General features: G+C 36.2%; 1 protein-coding gene across 2 annotated transcripts in view; it reads right to left on the bottom strand.

Annotated features, from left to right (window-relative positions):
- Nucleotides 1-16,071: 16,071 nt before the first annotated feature.
- LOC136715722 (VPS10 domain-containing receptor SorCS1) overlaps nucleotides 16,072-22,447 on the bottom strand; it is a 193,489-nt gene continuing 187,113 nt past the window's right edge. Inside the window, exons 24-27 of one of the 2 annotated variants that reach the window (XM_066693092.1) lie at nucleotides 21,244-21,343; nucleotides 20,412-20,517; nucleotides 19,537-19,697; nucleotides 16,072-19,160 (exon numbers count right to left, since the gene is read on the bottom strand). In XM_066693092.1, coding sequence (XP_066549189.1) covers nucleotides 19,096-19,160; nucleotides 19,537-19,697; nucleotides 20,412-20,517; nucleotides 21,244-21,343 — 432 coding nt within the window. In that variant the 3' untranslated portion in view covers nucleotides 16,072-19,095. Of the gene's footprint in view, nucleotides 19,161-19,536; nucleotides 19,698-20,411; nucleotides 20,518-21,243; nucleotides 21,344-22,447 lie in introns of those variants that run through there. The other variant, XM_066693093.1, reaches the window with a different exon arrangement.

Here is a 22,447-nt window from a genome sequence, read left to right on the forward strand (position 1 = left end):
ATTTGTTTCCATGGGCACTCTCCCTGATACTGTCCAGATAGAGTTGGCTGGTGTTTTGCTGCAAAAGATTGCAGATCAGAAGGCTATTACTGAATGCAAGATGATTTTCACAAGCATTATTTTTAATTGTCTTTATATAAAGCAACACTGCACAAATGTCGAAGTTAATCTGAGTTGGTAATGTTATTCATTATGCATATGACCCTATGCTCATTATTTAAGGCATACCCACCATCAGCATGATGAGTTCACATTGTATTTTTTTGCATGTTAGTACAAAGAGGTTTAGTTTCTGCACTACATTAAGTACATTTTCAACTTGAATATGTAAATGTGAGACTATATTAGCATGAGGCAACATGATTTAATCTTTCATGAGAAACAGCTTCATTACATTTTCATAAGTCTACAGTAAGCACAGGTAGTGGTATTATCATTTCTGAGTGTTTTTTAACTTATTTTCAGGCTCTCTGATGAATACTTTCCATATGCTATACTTGGGGTTTTCTACATCATAATGAAGGCAACACAGCACTTAAAATTCCTGCCAAGCAATATGATGATACTTCAGGTCTAAAACTCATTAAACAATAACCAAAAAAAAAAAAGCTAGTGATATAAAAATGTTAAATGTAAAAAAAAAAAAAAGTCCTGTATTCAAAACACTTTAGCTTGATTGGAAAATAAATATTGAAATCATAAAAACCTATTTAAAAAAATTATTGACATTTAAGTTGAGTAAAATAAAAGTTAAAAAAATGACAATTGTTTAATCTAGGTTAAATCCCCAATAATAAATCTACTGTTTTGCCCTACCATTTTACAGTCTATTGCATCCACATAGGAATATCACAAAGTTCAGTCTATAAATGTACTATCCACAAGAAAAAACATGAGCCTATACAAACTTCAAAAAACATACTCAATCTGTAAGACAGACAGCTTTTGAATGAGAATTAACATATTGATTAGAGACGCCATTAGCAAAAACATACTTCACGCTGGGTTTGTGTAAAATATGCAGACTAACTAAAAACAGAAGGCAGATGTCTCCTCAAAGAAACCTGCTGCTGTTGGATTGAACTGGGGGGATTGATGTAGAGATTTCTTTGCTGTCTCTTCAAGTATGCCATTAACTGTCACTCGCTGAACCAAACAAGAACCTTAAAATTATTAAAATTAGGCATTTATCAAGACTTGTGATTTGACTTCATTACATTTTTCAGATTGGGATTCACATTTGAGTTGATAGGACCAACCAACCAACTGTTGTATGCGTGCATGCCTGATGTTTACAAGGTGTACAAAACACCTTGGTCACTTTGACTTCAGTTTTGAACAAATACCTTCACAAAAAGACCCAGACAAAATCTTTGACCCTGCCAATCATAAGTGTCAATGCCAATAATGAATGGTGGCATTATGTTTGACTTCTATACTCAATGTCAATGCTGTGTTGGTGGGTTGAGGTTTTGATTCGAACTAGGCCATAGTGTGTGTACTGAGCCTTGGTGCAAGCTGAAACAGTTTCTTCATGGTAGGATAGATGAATAAAAGAACAATTGCTAATTAAAAAAAAGTTTTGTGTAAGTTTGTCTCAACTGCATGGGGGTTCCATATTGCCTTGACAGCTGTTGTGAATCTGTAATTCAACAAATGGACAAGCCAGTCCAAGAATGTTTCTCAGATGGTTGCACTTGATATTAAAAACATAATCAATCAGATCTGGCATGACTAAAACAGATGTCACTGAAGGAAGATTGACAAACAAACCTTTTAAAAATAGCTCCACCATTGACTAGGTAAAAATAATCAAAATGCCTTTTATCATTTATGTTCACAGAATATGATTGATTAAAAAGGGCTGCAAAAAAACTTGACATTGCTCAAATGAGCGCTCATATACTTTTATTTATTTTTTATAAATATACTGTTCAATATAAATGACATGAATGCAATAATAACTGTCACACTACTTTCATATTCTTATCTCTAATCCAAGAGCTGTTAGATTAAGGACAGACTATTATGTATGAGTACATCTGGTACAAAATAAGTGTCCATAAAATAGATTTAGTGTCACAATGGACTCTTCAGATAAGACTTTCTCTCCCTTAATGATGCCATAAAATCTAACAATTTACTAGGAGGCAAAATGATGTCATCATGTTCCCAAATGCACAAAAAACGAGTACACGGCTGAATAATGCTGGAATCCAGTTATCACATGCTTTACTTTAGGGGGCAACCAGGGTTTCTCCAGGATTATTAAGCAGCCACAAAATATTTGGAAAGTAATTATGGGACAAACAGTAAGTCAAAACATATGTACAATTAAAATATCTCTGAAGATTGATGTCAAATGGTTAAAAAGAGCTTACATAACACGATTATTATTTAGAATAGAACCGTTGACTGCCATATTTCTGACTCCCTACAGGAAGAGGGGATGCAATAGTTGCTGTCCTATAATTGTCCTGCTAACACTGAACACTGTCCATTTGCCAGGAGAATTATAATCAGTGACTTTGCATCACAATTTCAGGGTGCCTTTTTCTGAGCTCAAAGTAAATTAAGCATTAGTATTAACTTACCTTATTTGGCTCCATTTCTACATGTTGGCTTCACTGGTCTTTGTAACACGCACATGCTGTTGAATAAATAAATACTTATTTAGCAAAAGAGCAGGCACGTCTGACATATTCTAAAAGGCAGCTGTTCACGGTGTGTTTAACAGGCTGTGTGTCCACCCTCAGCCTTAATGACTGTTCCACGCTGTCAGATAGCTGTAGACCACAGTGACTGAAGGAAAGTAAGGTTTTCCATCTAGCTATTGCTATATAAAAAGTATTCACACCATTCTTTTGAAAAATGCTATTCAATAATTATTTTTATTGTATAATTACAGCATGTGTAACCCTGATATGGCCCAGTGAGACATGTAAAAGTTCCAGTTGCTTGAACTAATTTAGGGTGTGTTAACTTTTGACTGCAAGTGCATTGATTTCTAGATTCAAATACATATATACAGTCTTGTACATAGTTATTTCTTCTCTCATTTTCACATTTAAAGAGACAATATCATAAGAGAAGCAACCCAGTCCTTTGGCTTTCTTCTGCTGAAAGCATATGAAGCAGCCATAATAATTTATCCTATTTAAGACCCTTGTGCTTTAATGCACTGTTTAAAACCTCCGTCCCTTGGTATCTCTGTGATTTAAATTAATTATTTGTGTTTCTACTAAACACTTAGCCATTCCCTTATGCAGGTTTACCCGGGTCAATTTACCATAGGATGAGTATGCTTGTAAGATGGATGGCAGTTCACCGTGCTGTACCACACTCAGCTGTGGGATACCCTGGTTAATTTAACAGGATAAACTGCCCTAAGGGAAATAACTGGACACAGCAAATGCTTCTTCTTATTATTCTTCTTAGTAATAATAGTACTAGCAGCAGTATTTGTTAAAAGAAGTTCATATTGTATACTTCACATGTCCAATATAATCTGACACACCTGTTATCTGCAAACCGTCCCAAGCCGGTGCCTTCGGATGTCCAGCACTTCTGTCCGTTTTCAGTAAGAAACGCCGAATAACCCCGAAGTCATGCATTAACTTGTTTAACACTGTGCACTGACCTTTTACTTGTAATGTTTGTTTCCAAACTTCCAATACATGTTTTATAAAATGTTATTATATTATTGACACTTATAAGCACCCCCGACATAAACTAACAGTTCGACATTGTGTGTATCCATTACCATTGCATTGCTACAGGTGTGCGGATTTGACGTCACTTCCTTCTGGTTCCATCCGCAAACCACTGAAGTGTCGCGTCGTTTCGGTCGGTACAGCGTCCAGTATCCGCACAGTAGATTTCAATGTCGGTGTCTATGTTTTGTTTCCATTTGTTTTTGTTTTTCTGTATATTCGTTTTCTGACTCATGTCGTTTAAGATGATAGCACATAACTTTTAAAAGCACAACGCGGGTTTTTTGCACTGCGAATTGTGAGCGCTTGCAGTGTTTTATGCAATACAATGTAGGCTATAATGTCTGTTTACACGATTTTGCATAAAGAACGTACTTTGGATTGCACCTGTTTTGTTTCCTGCTTCTGCAAACGAAAAGTTATTGTTAGATGTAGCCTACTTTTCTAAAACATTTCATGAATTGTATATCCTGACTTTTTCGGGCTACACCGTCAATCACAAGCTTCTGGATTTATTAATTCATTTTAAGTTTCACTGATTGGTTTACATTTTGCCAAGATTATTCAGCTAAGGGACTCTATCCTATGTTCCTGTTAAAAGGCAAAATTACTCAAAGGCCACAAGCATGGTTCATTTAGCTGTGAGAAAATAACCAATAGCCTTAAATATGTGAAGGTAATATGAAGCCAGCAGTCTTGTATTTATATACATTTCACATACTTTCTCCCACTGAACAGATGGGAACATATCATACATACGCACAGTTGAGTCAAGGCTGCGATTTTAAATGTTATGAATATCATTCTCCCTAATGTTGGACTTTGTAAAAAGTATTCAGAACATCATTTGAAAGCCCCTGTGTTCCAGGGTATGTGATCCAGCCTCAGATGAAATATGGGAACTATCTGAATGGGGACATGCCAATGTGAAATGCAAGGGAAAGCCTTTATTTTTAGCCATCCATATGGGAGTATTAGTAATGGGGTTTGTGGACTAGCCAGCTAAATAAATAAAGCCTTTGAACCGCATCAGACACATATTTTGGATTTCCCACAGCCTGTCAATATGTGGCATATGTATGCAGAACAAGCAACAAACCCACAATCCCAAAATGTTGGTCCCCTCACGCAGCAGGTTTGCATACCTTCACCAAGAGTTTAAAACAACCCATATCCACAATGAGCAGTCCAAAAGGTGTAGATGATGTCAGCATACGCCCTCTCACTCTCACATCCCTCTTGCATTGTGGCTTATTGTTTTCTTCAGAATTGACTCTTTCCTAAAATGCAAAGGTGTTACAATAGGTAACATTTGTCCTCAGTTGGGAGAATTATGTCACAGCCCTTTTTTAGTAACCAGTAACAAATTGTGCAATTGCTCTGTTTGTTGGTTTTGTTATTGTTTGTGTTTAAATTGCCTTTCTCAAAAGCCAATTGTCTTGGTTTAAATTGAGAATTTTCTTTATTGACTATTGTGTGTGTGTGTGTGTGTGTGTTTCCTGTCAACAGCTGTAACATTAGCTGAACAGCACAGGGATATATTTCTCCAAACTATTCATCTAGGACTTTTTAAAAGGGCTATTAAATGAAGTAGTGATAGCCCATAATGAAAGTAATAAGATGGGATCTTTTATTAGTAGTCATGATTCTATATATCACCTGGGTGATTAGGGTGGCTAAGCCTCAAGACAGGAAGGATGGCATATCAGAGTGACTGCTCCTCATATGATGGTAAACAAAGCAGAATGATATTTTATAACGACTGCAAAATGGATTTGCAATTCAAAGTGTCAGTTGATTGGAATTGCAAAATCAATGTTCTATCTCTTATGAATCTAATATTTACCCATCAGAGCACAGTCACATTAAAATAAGCAGGCTTGACATAGAGGAGATAACAAAGCAAAATATTAAGCAGACACTGCAGCATTTCAGCAGCCCAGGCTCTGCAGAGATTTTTATAAGCTGAAGTAATACACATGTAGAAATCTGGTTTTGGTATTTGTTACTGAATAAATAAGATTTGCTAGTCTAACTTAATTCTTAATCAGATTAAACAAAAATCAACAATTTTATTACATGCTTTAACTGCCAATTAATTAAAACAGTTGCAGCAATGCCACTTGTGTAGACCACTTGATTGCCTAAGGCAGGACTGTTGGTTTCAGTTTGCCATGGTGGTGCTGCAGCCAATCAAGCTGGTGTGATTCTCTCGGCACAGACACAATGTTCAGCTCTCTAATGTCATTCCATTGTACAGAGCTCTAATTAGCTCCTCGAGCATCAATATCACCATATCGTAATAAGCGTCAAAAAAGATTTTGAAAATGACTTGGCATACATCTTTTGACTCCAAGCAAAGCCAGCTGGAGAATTGTACCCTGAACTGGCTACTGATTTGATACAGACCCATGTTGTTTCTCTTCTCTTGGCGGAGGGAAAATCTAGCAAGAAGACATTTCAGCAGACCTGGAATATCTAACAAAATGTCATTCAAAAACAAGAAACCTACGTTGATTAGTCTTTGTTTATAAGACAAACTCCTACATTGACCAAGCCGTCCCTCTCTAGTGCTCCTTTAAGGTCATGATGTTTAGGTAACTAATGTCTGACATAAAGTTCTGATGCCATTTTCATTTCTGGTTCATATTCCCATAGCTGGAAGGAATTTCAATTTAATAATCTCATTACAGAGCATATGGAGTAATTAGGAGCCTGGCTGCAAACCTGAAGGTGGGAATTTGTGAGGAAGACTTTCTTGAATGAAGGTTGGTAATGTATTACAGAAGCACTGGATCCTCCTAGCATTACATCAGTAGAAGCTAACAGAATGTAAGTTGGAAAGGCCTAACCGGTCAAGGGGCAGAGACTGGCAAGCAGATGGAGACGTGAGTGAGAAATGTGTAATGCACACCCTTTGGCTTAGAAACAAAGTGACTGTGTTTCAATGTTTAATATCTATTGATTGACCTACAATTCCACATGCAGAAATAGTAGTCCCCATTGGCAGGGTTAATAACAATGTAAAATAGGGATAGAAATCATTTTGTTTTTGTGAATAAAGAAGAACTTGGCAAAGTTCACTGGCTCAATACCATCTGTTGACTTCCTTACATTGTACAGTGTTTTTCAAATCATAATACCACAATCAGCTTAGCAAAGGTTGTCTTCATTTTATTTTATATTGCTCTTCCTTTCCCTTCCATCAGGAAATAAATATGTCTTGGTTTACAATGATTCATTGAGGAATGAACATAACAGAACATTACTGAGCTGAAAGATGGTAATGTTCACACACACCACTGTTCGGGTCATAAAAGTAGTCTGCACTGACACGCAAATAAAGTTTTATGTTGTCCTACTTTCACAATACATGTAATATAGTTCACTAGGTCTTAATCAAATATGAAAAATGCATATCTACATAAATGTTGTCACTGATTAAAACAAAGTGATACCTTAATCATCAAATGCTGGGATGAGTTGGCATTTCTCAAGAAGCTTGAGGGTCATAAGACTGGCGGTCGCCTTGAGGACACAACTCTGCAAGAAAGGAAGCTGAGAAAAGTGATTGAATGTGACCTGCACAGTTAAAGTTGTGAATGTTGTAAAGGAAATGTACAGGTACCCTACTCAACGTTGATGTAACTGGTCTTGACAGATACCGCTACATTCATCCGAACTCCCTTATTTAAACTTTAAAGGAAAAATACATTTTTATTCACTTTTCAAATAGCTGCGCTTTTACATGGCAGAGGATGTCTGAATTTAAGTGAAACCCGATTTACTTGAGAGAATATTTGCTGTCAGTTAAAATCTTTAAATGACCTGAAGCCCACTCTTGCAAGATCCTCTTCCGAAATAAGAAACATGTATCTTGATCTTGGCAAGACTCTCTAGTGAAAGTCAGAGCACATTCTAGGTTGCCTGGATACGTTAGACTTCTAACGCTGCACCCAATACATACACAAGTAGTATTTTCCACTGGCAAAAAGTTCTGAAAGTTTTTGATAAATCAATATATCTGACCTGAAAGTATTCATTCTCTGTTCCTTTTTTCATTTTGGACATTGTCACTAGTATCTATGCTGAAGATTTATTCACCATTCCCTTTGAAAGTGCTGTTATTATGTGAGCAGATATTCTCTCAATGTGAGATGGCATACCAAATATACTGTCAAGGAAGAAGACAAAAACATTTGAAAGTCATTGTTTGCTCTGTGTTAACTTTCTGTGTGTATAAAATCATGAACTTGTCTTTCCAGCCTGACTTTCTTTTTGTTTTTTTGTGTGTATTTTTTACTGGCTCTCCTCACTGCCTCTCCACAGCGGGAAACCAGGCACTTCCCAGTGTTATCGAAGCAGGGAGCCAGTCACGTTCGGAACAGCAAGTTAGTTGTTCTGCTGGAAGTTCCTATCCCCCGGGGTCTGGGAGGTACAGGGCAGTTCAGTCTGAATCTGTACCACGGCACCCAGTGCAGCGTCACAGTACATACTGAACAAAAATATAAACACAATATGCAATAATTTCAAAGATTTCACTGAATTTCAGTTCATATAAGGAAATCAGTCAATTGAAATAAATTCATTAGGCCCTAATCTATAGATTTCAAGTCTCAAGTTTTGAGGGAGTTTGCGATTGGCCTGCTTATGGCAGGACTGTCCACTAGAGCTGCAGTCGGGTCAAGACCCTAGTGAGGACGATGAGCCACAAATGAACTTCCCTGAGACGCTCTCTGACAGTTTGTACAGAAATTCCTGGGTTGTGCAAACCCACAGTTTCATTAGCTGTTCAGGTGGCTGGTCTCAGATGATGTGGATGTGGAGGTCCTGGGCTGGCATGGTACACATGGTCTGCAGTTGTGAGGCCGGTTGGATGTACTGCCAATTTCTCTGTAACGACGTTGGAGGCAGATTATGGTAGAGAAAATAACATTCAATTCTGCCAATTGCACACTCCCTCAAAACCTGAGACATTTGTGCCATTGTGTTGTGATGATACTGCACATTTTAGAGTGGCCTTTTATTGTCCCCAGCACAAGGTACACCTGTTTATTGATCATGCTGTTTAATCAGCTTCTTGATCTGCCACACCTGCCAGGTGGATGGATTATCTTGGCAAAGGAGAAGTGCTCACTAACAGGGATATAAACTTTGTGCACACATTTTAGAGACATTAGCTTTTTGTGCATATGGAAAATTGCTGGGATCTTTCATTTTAGCTCATGAAAAATGAGACCAACACTACATGTTACATTTATATTTTTATTCAGTATTGGTTTTTATTTAGGGATGCCAGGCCATTTTCTTGTTTTTGTTTATTTAATTTATGATGAAAAGTTCCTTTTTATGGGAGGGGGGGAAGAGGTGGGGGGATCCACATAAAAATATTTTATATACTGCACACTAAAGCAGTATTTATTAATACTAATAAAATTGTTAATTGCATTAGCAATATACAGTGTAAACCATGCAATAATATAATTTTATTAGGGAAGATAATATATGTATTTTGTAATTCATCATACTACAAAAGAAAAAAGAAAAAAAGAGTAACATTTTCGAGGAAGGAAATAATTTTTAAATGCCTTAAACTACTTACTTATCATTTTTGATTGTACATTGAAATTCTGAATGTTATTTAAGTCAAGGGTTTACAAGTGTGTTATCAATCAAGAAGCTAAATTATTCAAATGAGGAAGCATTTAAAGTTTGGAAGTGCTGTGAACCTAATCAGATAGGCAAACATTAGTATTTCAATAACATGCATATTCTGCTAATTTGCTTAATTTTTTGATAACACATTTAAAAAATATGCAATAGGCAACCATAGTTACTAAATCCCCTGTAGATATATGTATATACACACACACACACACACACACTCACACCCTTCGGATGTTGCATAACGAATGTTGTGAAGTTTCTCAGTTGCCAGAGGAAACGTTATATGAGAGGAGAACATGAATGATTGTCAGCTATACAGTGCCTACAGTAAGACATACAAGCAGCTATGTCAAGGTTTGGGATGATTTTGCTGGTGCACACATGATACACAGTAAAAGCACAATATATATATATATATATATATATATATATCCATTCTTCAGCATTATGCAATACCCTCAGGACAGCAGCTGGTGGGAGAAGGGTTTGTTTTCCCAACATGATACTGACCTTAAACACTTTAACACAGATTAAATACAAACGGAAAAAGGAGACATAGAAAGAGTGGACAATAGGCTTTTAACTTATGCCCTGGTCTCTCTCTGGTCAACTTGACCTTGACCACATCAAAATGTAATTGTATGAAATCCTGAAGGAAAAGGCTTTGCAGTAAAATACCATCTTATGGTTATTGTTTCATCCTGGATCACTATTCTATTCTATTCTGTTTCATTTTTATTTTTCTAGATGACTACATGCAATTGTCTCTTTATTTTGGCTGTATTTATGACTATTATTATTAGTAGTACAGTAACTCTCATTTATTAAGATTAAGATCATTATTACCCAAAAAAAAGTATATGTACCCCCATAAGATTGTTATCTGTACGTTTTATTTATCTATTTTCATAAGAATCATAAGAATATGCATTTCTTACTATAACATTAAGGTTTTTCATTGTGGTTCTAGTGTTAATGAGGAATTGCCGGTCAGTGAATTAAAGGTAAGGATTATCTATTATTTTTCAGTGAAAGGTTGTTACACTCTACATAGTTTAACATTGTGCATCTTTGACAATCAATTGTGGTTCCAAGCTCCTTAATTTAGGTTGCTCCATTGATTCCTCTTTTGATATGCATTCTTTGATTTCCCTGAAATTGAATGAAATGAAAACAACAAAGAATCACTCAATATAGATGGTAATAACTCTCCCTGTAGAGGAATGAGCTTTTCAGTGAGTGTAAAGGAAACAGTGTTTGATATCATATCATAAAACAGTCATGCTGCTTAGCACTGCTTAATAAACCCTGTTTATAATTTTGTAACCTCAATGGACACATACCTATATATGGGCAGAAACTCTTGTCAATAGTTGTTTATCCAGTACACTTTCTACATCATAATGTGATCATTTCCCAATATTGTATACATTGTACAGATAAAAACCTATTCCACATTTATTTAGTTGCTGAAAAAACACTTAAGAAATGTATAAGTGTATGCATTTTTCCCAGTTATTATGCTAGACATTCAGAGTGGAAAGTGCACTAGTTGCTATGACTAGAGGTACAGCTCTGCCAGATTCACAGGTAGAACCACAACATCTCAACAGTCCACACCTTCATGTTTTTTTTTTTTTAATGAAGCCCGGTCTATGAAACAGATGAAATGAGAGGTCTAAATGCCAGGTTACAAATGTTGCTGTTGCTGTGCCAAGTTGCTAATCATGTTTCCATGAAATGTAAAACAAAAACAAAAAATGTTTTGAATTGAAAATGAAAAGATGTAAAATGTACGTATCTGTGTGTGTGTGTATATATATATATATATATATATATATATATATATATATATATATGATTATAGATTTTTTCTTTATGTATTTTTAAGTCATGAGTACAGTCAACTATTGCACTTAAGTTGGCATTTATTGTTTACTTATGTGTTTATTTTGGGCATACATGCAATAATTAAAACTATTAGTAGCCAGCCCCTGCTCAGTAACAATGCAGTCAGATCTAAGCTCATGCAGCTAATTAAACATCAGGAGCTTGCATTGTTCATGTAAGTACTGAACATGTGAGTACTATAGCAAAACTTGCCTTTGTAAGCATTTAAACATAATTGTTGAATCTGCTCGGACAATCTGCCGACATTACCAATCTTTTTTGTTGAAGAAAAGTAATGCCATTGCAGTGATGTGCACAGCCTTGCGGGGGGGTGAAAACAAACGAAGGCGCACTTCGCTCCGGGGGGGTGCTGATGAAGTGCGGTACGTGGGGCGGGTGGGAAGGTTTGTGCTGACGAAGTGCGGTCCGGAGGGGGGGTGCTGATGAAATGCTGTCCAATTACCCAGTTGCAGATCACAGAGGGGCGATCTGGACCAATGGGGCACTTGGGCAGGGCAATGAAAAGGGATGGTATCTCGCGCTACCCCTGTATCACTGCATGTACATGTCAGAGATTGTCTACATACACATATATAATTTATCTGAAACAGATAAGATTCACTCCAAGATTAAGACAACTTTCAGATTTTCTTGACATGTAATGTACCATATCTATAAGCGATTATCTGTTATATTCAGCATGTTCACAAAAATCAGCTTCAGAAAAATTGGCTCCAAACTCATTGTGAGACCACAGCAAAAAAGTTCTGTCTCTCAGGCCCAGTTGTCATGCATTGCTCAAGCTGGTCTGAGCAACACTGATTCACTTCCAAACACTGTGCTTTTTGAAGCCTAAATGACAAGATAAAATTAACATCAGAGAATGAACCACAAATATATACCAGAACTGGAAAGGCAGAATAATGTAGGTCTTCCTTATATTGTGAACAATTAAAATTTACCATGTCATTGTAGGCGTTTAACAGGAAGGAACTTGAGGAACTTTTGTTAACACAAACTAAAGTGTTCCTCTTCATTGTTAGGGCTGTGAGAAAATAAGCTTTTTTAGAGATCAAAGACTAAGCAAATATGTTGTGGGAGTATTATTTTGTAGACAAGACATGGCACAGCATTACATAAACCGTGTAATTTATTGATGTTACTGTTCTATTTACCTCAGTAACAACGTGATGATGGAGGTTCTAGCCTTTAGTTAATACCCACTGATTGTCCACTCCCTTCAATGTCCCTGAATAAATCTAATTGATTGAACAACAGGACATCTTATACCAATTACAGAAAATAACAGTGGACAGGAGAACAAAGGTAACAATATTATTTACCTCAGGGAGGGCAGAGAAATGTTAAGCACATGGAAGACATCAAAGAGAGAGAATGCCAGAAAACTAACACCTGCACCAGAATAGAGACAAACAGTTAAACATTTTTAAACTACCTTAGCATTAACTTCAATGAATTACTGGTACCTTATAATTTGCAACCCTGGCATGGCTGTGGAAGGTACTTTTCCTTGCTTGAAAAGATGAACGTCATTAGAGTTATAAATATTTCCCCCTGGTTCACAGTAGAGTTTGCACCATCGCCGATCAATTCAGTGCCATTCAAGGATATTGAATACCTTTCTGATATAATGTCTGCTAACACTTCCAGATTTTTTCCCATAATCTGATCCCAGTCCCTGGAGCACAGAAGAACATCACAAACTCCCTGAACCGAGGCTAATTTGACAGAATCAGATATGTGGCTCTTCAGCATTGACAGAATGTTAAGAATGCAAGCACAGTAGTTCCCTGGTTTAAGGATACAGTTCTTCTGCAGCGGAGCAGCATCTAATTAGAAGGAAGGGCTCTAAATCATTAATCCCATGAGGAGATATTGTTAGAAGATGCTTATGCTGCAATTCAAGAACATTCACTTACACATAAAGGCTATTCCAATTCCTTTTCAATTTCATCCAAACTACATATCATCTAAGGATACATGAAAATAGAAACGTTAAATGAATAGTTAATTGAATTGTTCCATTACTAAATGTTATTGGAATATTAAATATATTTAACGTTCTCTCTAATAGGATTCTTAAAATAAAATGTTTCATTATATGATGGCAATGAAGTTGCACTGAATATAACATAACGGGCTCTGAAAATGGATTGCATCATTTCTCATTCACTCTCATGTTCAATAACACAGGTGGTAAAATCCAGAGCGAGAAAGATCAGTAATGTCAAAATGTAATTTCCAAGTAAAAAGGGATTGAGGTCCTTTAGTGTTGGGGTGTGTGTTTGTGTGTGTATATATATATATATATATATATATATATATATACACATACACACACAACTATATTTATATATTACAATAATTAATACTATTTTATCTGGAACCTTCAGAGAGTTTTATATATATATATATATATACACTCACCTAAAGGATTATTAGGAACACCTGTTCAATTTCTCATTAATGCAATTATCTAACCAACCAATCACATGGCAGTTGCTTCAATGCATTTAGGGGTGTGGTCCTGGTCAAGACAATCTCCTGAACTCCAAACTGAATGTCTGAATGGGAAAGAAAGGTGATTTTAGCAATTTTGAGCGTGGCATGGTTGTTGGTGCCAGACGGGCCGGTCTGAGTATTTCACAATCTGCTCAGTTACTGGGATTTTCACGCACAACCATTCTTTGTAAACCCTAGAAATGGTGTGAAAAGGGAGAAACATCCAGTATGCGGCAGTCCTGTGGACGAAAATGCCTTGTTGATGCTAGAGGTCAGAGGAGAATGGGCCGACTGATTCAAGCTGATAGAAGAGCAACTTTGACTGAAATAACCACTCGTTACAACCGAGGTATGCAGCAAAGCATTTGTGAAGCCACAACACGTACAACCTTGAGGCGGATGGGCTACAACAGCAGAAGACCCCACCGGGTACCACTCATCTCCACTACAAATAGGAAAAAGAGGCTACAATTTGCACAAGCTCACCAAAATTGGACAGTTGAAGACTGGAAAAATGTTGCCTGGTCTGATGAGTCTCGATTTCTGTTGAGACATTCAGATGGTAGAGTCAGAATTTGGCGTAAACAGAATGAGAACATGGATCCATCATGCCTTGTTACCACTGTGCAGGCTGGTGGTGGTGGTGTAATGGTGTGGGGGATGTTTTCTTGGCACACTTTAGGCCCCTTAGTGCCAGTTGGGCATCGTTTAAATGCCACGGCCTACCTGAGCATTGTTTCTGACCATGTCCATCCCTTTATGACCACCATGTACCCATCCTCTGATGGCTACTTCCAGCAGGATAATGCACCATGTCACAAAGGTCCAATCATTTCAAATTGGTTTCTTGAACATGACAATGAGTTCACTGTACTAAACTGGCCCCCACAGTCACCAGATCTCAACCCAATAGAGCATCTTTGGGATGTGGTGGAACGGGAGCTTCGTGCCCTGGATGTGCATCCCACAAATCTCCATCAACTGCAAGATGCTATCCTATCAATATGGGCCAACATTTCTAAAGAATGCTTTCAGCACCTTGTTGAATCAATGCCACGTAGAATTAAGGCAGTTCTGAAGGCGAAAGGGGGTCAAACACAGTATTAGTATGGTGTTCCTAATAATCCTTTAGGTGAGTGTATATATATATATATATATATATATATATATATATATATATATATATATATATATATATATACACACACACAACTATATTTATATATTACATTATCTGGAACCTTCAGAGAGTTTGAACTTAACTCATTGTACACTAGCTGATTGTTTACACTACAGTTCTGCCAATGTCTGTGAACATCAGTGGGTCACAGATCTGGCTTTCTGCAATGTAACTCTCACTACCCAATATCTAGTTGCCCCAGCAAATCACAGTGGGGAATGCCCCAGTGTCTGTCTGTGTAGTCTCTTCTGAACAACCAATCAGTGAAGTACATTGTGTTACACTATCCTATAGATACCAAATCCTGGTACTCTAGAGTGGGCACATAATATGAGATTATCTGGTTTGTAATCCCATATGAAGTGGTCTTCACATTTGCTGCTGCATAACACCAAGCTGGCTGTTGTGGCTGATGGTACCTTGAGATTTCTACTGCAGCGAATCCTTTTCCCATTGGTGTCTGGTTGATCCCGTCTCTCTGGACTTGATCCATCTCCGACTAGTACAAATTACAGACCATGTCCAATATTTGTACTTTTCCACCTTGAGGAAACCAATTTTTCTTCTTTTCTTTTCTTTTTTTGTTCACTCATGCTTGCAGGTTTGATAGGTTGGGAAATAGGATCATTGTTCGTTTCCAAGCCAGTTTCTCATGGTGAATAAATAAACACAATAATTTATAAATAAATCTACAAAGTATACATTTGCAATTGAATTCTGTAACAGTACCTATTGTGTTTAATTTTTCATTTAACGGTAAATAAACGTGTACATGCACACATGATCAATCCATTTGTTTGATAACACCCCATCTCCCTTTAAGAACAAATCACAGGCAACATTAAGATGAGCTGTATGCAATTATCAACCACGCCAGACCAAGGAAGTAGTCTGAGATGGAGTCAATAACTATAATAAATAATATTTATGTTTTCTGTAATATTATATTCTGAAGTGAAACTTGGAAGTTGGACTCCTTTTAGCCTAAAAATATATAAACCAATATACATATCAACCAAAAAAAGGGATGCATCACTGTAAATCCATTCAGCAAAACACTGAAAATAGTAAACAAATAAAATGAAAAAGTACAAGAACAGAATTGTTCCATTTAATAAATATGATTGTAAATGCAATAAAACAGAAACAATTGCACATGGAACAGAATTGTAGTCAAACAAAACACTGTACATCTAAACTGTTTTATATAAAAGCTTTACAGTAACAAAACTCTCGCATCTACAAAAATAAGCTTGCTAACTCTCAAAAGTGGGGAAAGAAAGAAGAACTTCAACTGGTTTCAATTGGCAGCTTAGACTACTGAATTTTGTGTCCTCACAGGCATGCCATTCCCTTAATTTCTTCTGTACGGTCCCTTCCATGAGAATATACATTGAAAGATAGTTCTTGGTATACTATGTACAATAACTCAGATCTATGCCCATTCATTGTGAATGTATATACTATGAAGTCAAAAAGCAAGGGTTATAATGCACTCTTGTAGTTGTAGGCCTAGTTAGAATTATATATGTTCAGCGAGAGTTTTGGATAACTTTGAAATGAATCCTTTTCCTGCTGTAAAGACATTGTGCCATTGGTATTTCCAAACCAAAGAATCAAACAGACACACACACACACACACACGCACAGGCACAAACACGCACACACACACACACACACACACACACACACGCACACATGCACACACACAAAAAACTCTGTGCTAGCAGGAGTCCAAAACCTTGTTCCTGAGCTGTTCCCATGGGACGTATAAATGAGAGCCATGTCTAGAACAACTTCTGCACAGCATTAATTATTATTTTTTGTATCACTATTATTACTTTTTCCAATATAAGAGAGTGGTTTCCAGCAAAATATTAATCTGATTGGAAACTGAGTATGGAAGCTCTGCAGTGGATTTTTGTCGTTGTGAGCTAACTTGTACTTGTTGAATTTCTGGACGTCTCTCAAATCTACGATTAAGATTTCAGTGAAAGACTGCAGTTAATCAGAGTTATTTAATTTTATTTAAAAAATGTAATCATTGTTCTCAAAAAGAAAAAGAAATCTGCAAATCTCACTGAAAACCTGTTAGATATGAGTAGAGAAAATGTGTGAAATGTAATTATACACTCACACAGACAAACGAATAGATGTATGTCTTTTGATGTTCTTATTTTCATGGAACCTGATTTTTCCTATAAAGGAAAACACTATTATGGCAGATAGAAATAGAAGATACAATAGTAATTAAAAAGCTAAGTTCAGAATGTATATGTTACAGGAAAACCAGGGAGAGTCTCATGTGTGCAAATTCAGAGTTTTCAACATAAACATGGAAAATAAGTATGAACGGAACCTGATTGCCTAAATTTCTCATAGTTTTTCTCTCAATTTAGAATGTTATGAATAATTATTCATCACAAAATGCCTTTTTTTATGTACTTCCATTTTGGGTAATTCTTGTCTTTAATATCCAATTCTTTATATTAAGCATGTTTACAAAGCCAAATATTTACACAATTTTTCATATAAAATTTGTTGCAGCTGGCATAATGCACTGCTTATAATAATAATAATAATAATAATAATAATAATAATAATAATAATAATAATAATAATAATATTTAATTTGTTGAAACAAAAATTAGAATTTAAATTTTAAAAATTAGTTTTGGAAAATAAATATATTTAAACAAAAACATTAAAAACACATTAGAAATAGATTCAGAATACAAGACTCAAAAAGTGTTCCTCTGCCTCTGCTTTGTTTATCCCATTTGATTTTAAGTACAGAAACTCTAGCAGTGTTCTGTACAGGACCAAAACAGAAACAATACAAACAACAACATTCACTCTCACTTTGTAAACTAGGTCGGCCTTGTGTTGTCACCTATTCTACAGTTCAAGGGTGGAGGTTCATAGAGATTTCCTTGAGGAAACAAACAAGGATATAATGTACTATTTAATATTCCATAGTCTGTTATTTCTAGATCAATAGAAGAGTTGGATGGACTTGTTTTATAGAAAAAATAAAGCTTTGATTCTAATAACTATTGCATAAAGTGTTGTAATCCATTATACTTTATGTCTTGTTCATGCAACACTAATACTTTTTACCCCTTAACATATTCCTCATTTTGTCTTACCTTTCTCTACTTGTAGTGTGGAGGCAAACTGAAACATAGATCCAGGGCCAGATTAAATCAAAACTTTGACCCACCCACTAATACCAAACTACAAAGCTGTACATCATAGTGGTTACATTTATGATTAGAAGAAAGTGGCATCTTACTAAAAATGAAGCCACAGCTGAGTACAGTTCTGTAGTTTTCTATTAGACGGTGGGTCAAAGTTTTGATTTAATCTGGTTTCAATAAACAAATGGAGGTTGTAGAAAATCTAATTTCAACACAGCATTTCAGAATTCGAAATTAAATGTGCCAATTTTTAAATTTTTAAATAAAGCAGATAAAAAAAATACATTTAACTAAAATTCATAATGTGAAACATAGGAAAAGAAAGTGAAAAGAAAGAACCATTAAAAGATTGAATCATATATTGTGCAATATTAAACCCTTTTTATAAGGAAACATCTTATTGGTAATTGTTATAATGTCGGAAAATCGCTCTCATTCAACTGTACGGTGGATTTTTTTTTTTTTTAGTATAGTTTAGAATATTACAATTCATACATTTCTCACAAACACTTATTTATGATTTACAAAAAATAGAATGGCTAAGATTTTTTTTTTACATTTTTTTCTCCCTTTTTTGAAATATATTCTCATGAATAAATAGCGTATCACTCTTGTTAGCATTAAAATAGAGCAAATAAACATAAAAGCCACTTTAGCAAACCAAAAGGTTCTCTTCTACATGCAGGCTTTTTTCCCATAAGAAGTATGTACTGTATCTTATATAAATAAATGTAATCAAAAATTAGCTATTTTATAGAGACATACAAAAAAACCTGTACACAGTATCTTCAGATATCCACGGAGCACAGTTTGTGTCAGCGATGTCCACATGCACAGGTATAAAGCTTAAAACCTTTTTTTGTGTCTGAATGGTTTGCAAGGTCCATAACACAACTGAATCTATAGTTTTGGGTCCCAGAGTTCAAACATTTACATATGTGGGGATATCCGTAGAAAGTTTGATGTCAGCATGTGTTGGAATGCATCCTAGAATACAGAAACAAAAGAAAAGACAAAAGTAGAGAGAAGCACTGTTTTAAAAGTATACATTTGGAATCACTGTCTATTTTGTCCCCTTGAAACAGCTAAATTAAATTCAACAGAACTCCCACACAAGACCAGGAAAGATGAAGACAACACACACACACACACACACACACACACACACACAAAGCTGCAAAACTGGACCAGTCATGGCTATTTTTTCTCTGAGCACCACGAGGCCAGAGGACATGCAGCGTACTGATTAAATGACACAACTCAGGCCTGCAGTGTGTCCAGTCAATCTTTTGGGTAGAAGAACTGATCAAGCAGGTCTAACTGACTCTACAATGCTCTGTGGGAATGCCAGGGTGCCAATTACCTATGGTCTGTGTGTCCAGCTCCTCGTCCAGTCGCTCCAAAGAAGTCACCAATTCTCTCTGCGTGCTATTAGGAGTGCTTTCCATGGGACTGACTGGACTGATCATTTCTTGTTCTTTTTCGTTCTGCATCTGCGCATAGACATTGATGCCTGGGATCTTCCTTGAGGAAAGATTAAGATAATAAATGGATAAAGAGAATAGCCAGCCAAGCACATCACCTCCCCATTCCACAGAAACTGCCTTATTGCTTCACTCTAACCACTACATGACTGACTATACATAGAAGATGCTCAGTATCATAGTTGAGTGAACACTTCATATCCAAGCACTGGGACAACTGCCTATAATTGTATCGGAACAACAAGGTATACCATACAGAAACTAAGCAAAACCATGTTCTGTATGTGTAAAGTTTTTCCCCATTTCAAACACAGTTTATAATATACCAGAGTAGTTTAAAGTAATTTCATATACATCAATCATATTTTTTTATGCCACATTGAGTATGATAAACCAAATTAACAATATCAAAGTACCAGGATATTACAAATCAATACATATGTCTGTCAATACATTTGCAAAAAAATGGATTTGAAAAACAGAAAAATTGAACTTGAAAGATGTGGGATTCTCCATTAAACCCTTTACATCAAAGAATGTCTGCTCACGTCTCAACAATCGTATTTAGTCTTTATTATTATGGAGTCGCCGGAGGGTTAAAAAAGAGTGCAGTGAAACTATAGTCTGCTGAAATATACAGAAATATACAGTTGTAACTTTTCCAGCTCTACTGTTGACCGTGCAGCGAAGCTTGAACAGAAGACCATGCAGAAATCACTCCTCTTAGCATAAACATATATCAAGAGCACTGTACCTTTTAAATTTATAGATGACAAAGACTGCTAAACCCACAAACACAACTGACAGCAACATGAGCATTGCCGAGCCACTGTGACTTTCACTTGTATCCACTAGAGGAGCTTAGAAAGAAAAGAGAAACATAGAGCAAATGACATGATTAAATTAAAGCGTATTTCTACACAAAGCAGTTTACACTTAAAGCAAACAGATGAAATATTAGAAGTTAAACTCATTAAGTTTATATCCTGTAGAAAGCACAAAACAAATGAAAATATAAAACAAACTGTTCCCATCACCTGATGAGATTACAATCTCTACAACCAAAGCATTGGAGCAAAATGACACTTGCTGAGTGTCACAAGAGTGTCACAAGAATTGATGCTGTTTTGAAGGCAAAGGGTGGTCACACCAAATCTGGATTTGATGTAGATTTTTCTTCTGTTCACTCACTTTGCATTTAGTTAATTGATAAATATAATCTATTAACATGTCTATTTTTGAAAGCATTCTTACTTTACAGCATTTTTTTCATACCTGCCTAAAACTTTTGCACAGTACTGTATACAGTGAGGGAAAAAAGTATTTGATCCCCTGCTGATTTTGTACGTTTGCCCACTGACAAAGAAATGATCAGTCTATAAATTTTTTCCACAACTGCATATAACAATGAATGAAAGTCATACTATTTCCAGTATATCAGTTTTGGGATAGCAGAACTTGGTGAATAACACATTTTAATATCATGCTGGGTAACTGGGGTAAGAAGCATTCTTTAGACATAATATAGGTACAAAAATAATTTCACTCCAATGCCCAGCCCAGAAGCATACTTACATGTAGCTTACCTGCTGATAAATGAGCTGCATACACTGTGACTTGAACACCTGGCCGGAGAGTAAACTGCACTAGGTTCTGGTTGAGGGCCCCCAGCAACATTTCCGAAAGCTGACGGATGACAAACAGTTTCCTTGTTCACAATGTTTGTAAAGCAATCGGCTCCAGAAAAACAAAATCATAGCATTTGCAACTGCAGGAGAGAGACACATGTGCAAACTACGTTTGCAAGCTCACACAGAGTACTTAAAAGGATGCCAATTTGAAGTATACATGAATGTAGATATGGTATATCCATATACCGCATTCATTATGAATGAACTGGTGCCACAACCACTGTGGAGTCATATTGTAGTTAGGTACCATTTCTTAGAACTGGATCTAAGCGGCAATGCTAAATAAAATATAAGTCTTGGTGAAAGACAAAGTATAAATGATGTAGGACAAGCAGAATGGCATCTCATACTGTAGCATTTGAAAGCAACATTTTGACCTGTTGTTTTCCACACTTAGAAATTAGGGATTCAGTTACCTTGAGTGCTTTTAAATTTCCTTTAAATGTTAATTGTGTTGTTTGCTTACTTGTAAAGTGCTTTCATTTATTTACTTTTTTGTTTGTTTTGTGTTTTGTAACCCTGGACCCTTGTCAGTTTGCCTAACAAGCCTGGACTTAACAAGTCTCTCTGCATAGCTGACAGTCCAACAGTGTATGTTAGGTTTGTGTTGTTAAATTTAATGTGTCAATCACTTTGTCACTATAGGTGATTGGGCTTTTATGCCACTATGCTTCTACTGCATTATAATAAACCACAACATAAACAAGGAAGCACAGTCTCAACTATCTGATCATCACAGAGAGCCATACACAGCCTGGTATAGTGACTTTTTACACCTTGCCCTACAGATCTAAAACTGTACCTGGATAGTAGTATCAATTATTCTTTCAAAAGCAGCATTTAAGTAACTAAGATGATGTGGTAATATTACAATTGGTTTCTATTTGTGTCAGGTGAGTGCTGTTACCCATCCTAATTTAAGGGGTCTCACCCCGGTCTGCTATTCAGGACACCCTTGAAAGAGGCTTCGGTGTCGGTGTGTCTCTTTGTTGTGAAATAATAAATGAGTAAATAAATACAATCATGAATCATTCCTTTCACAGGTTACTTAGCCTGTTTTCCTACGGTACCCAAAGCCAAGCAACAGAGGAACTGCCGT

Source organism: Amia ocellicauda, chromosome 20 (genome assembly GCF_036373705.1).
Source record: "Amia ocellicauda isolate fAmiCal2 chromosome 20, fAmiCal2.hap1, whole genome shotgun sequence".
Taxonomy (NCBI): Eukaryota; Metazoa; Chordata; class Actinopteri; order Amiiformes; family Amiidae; genus Amia; species Amia ocellicauda.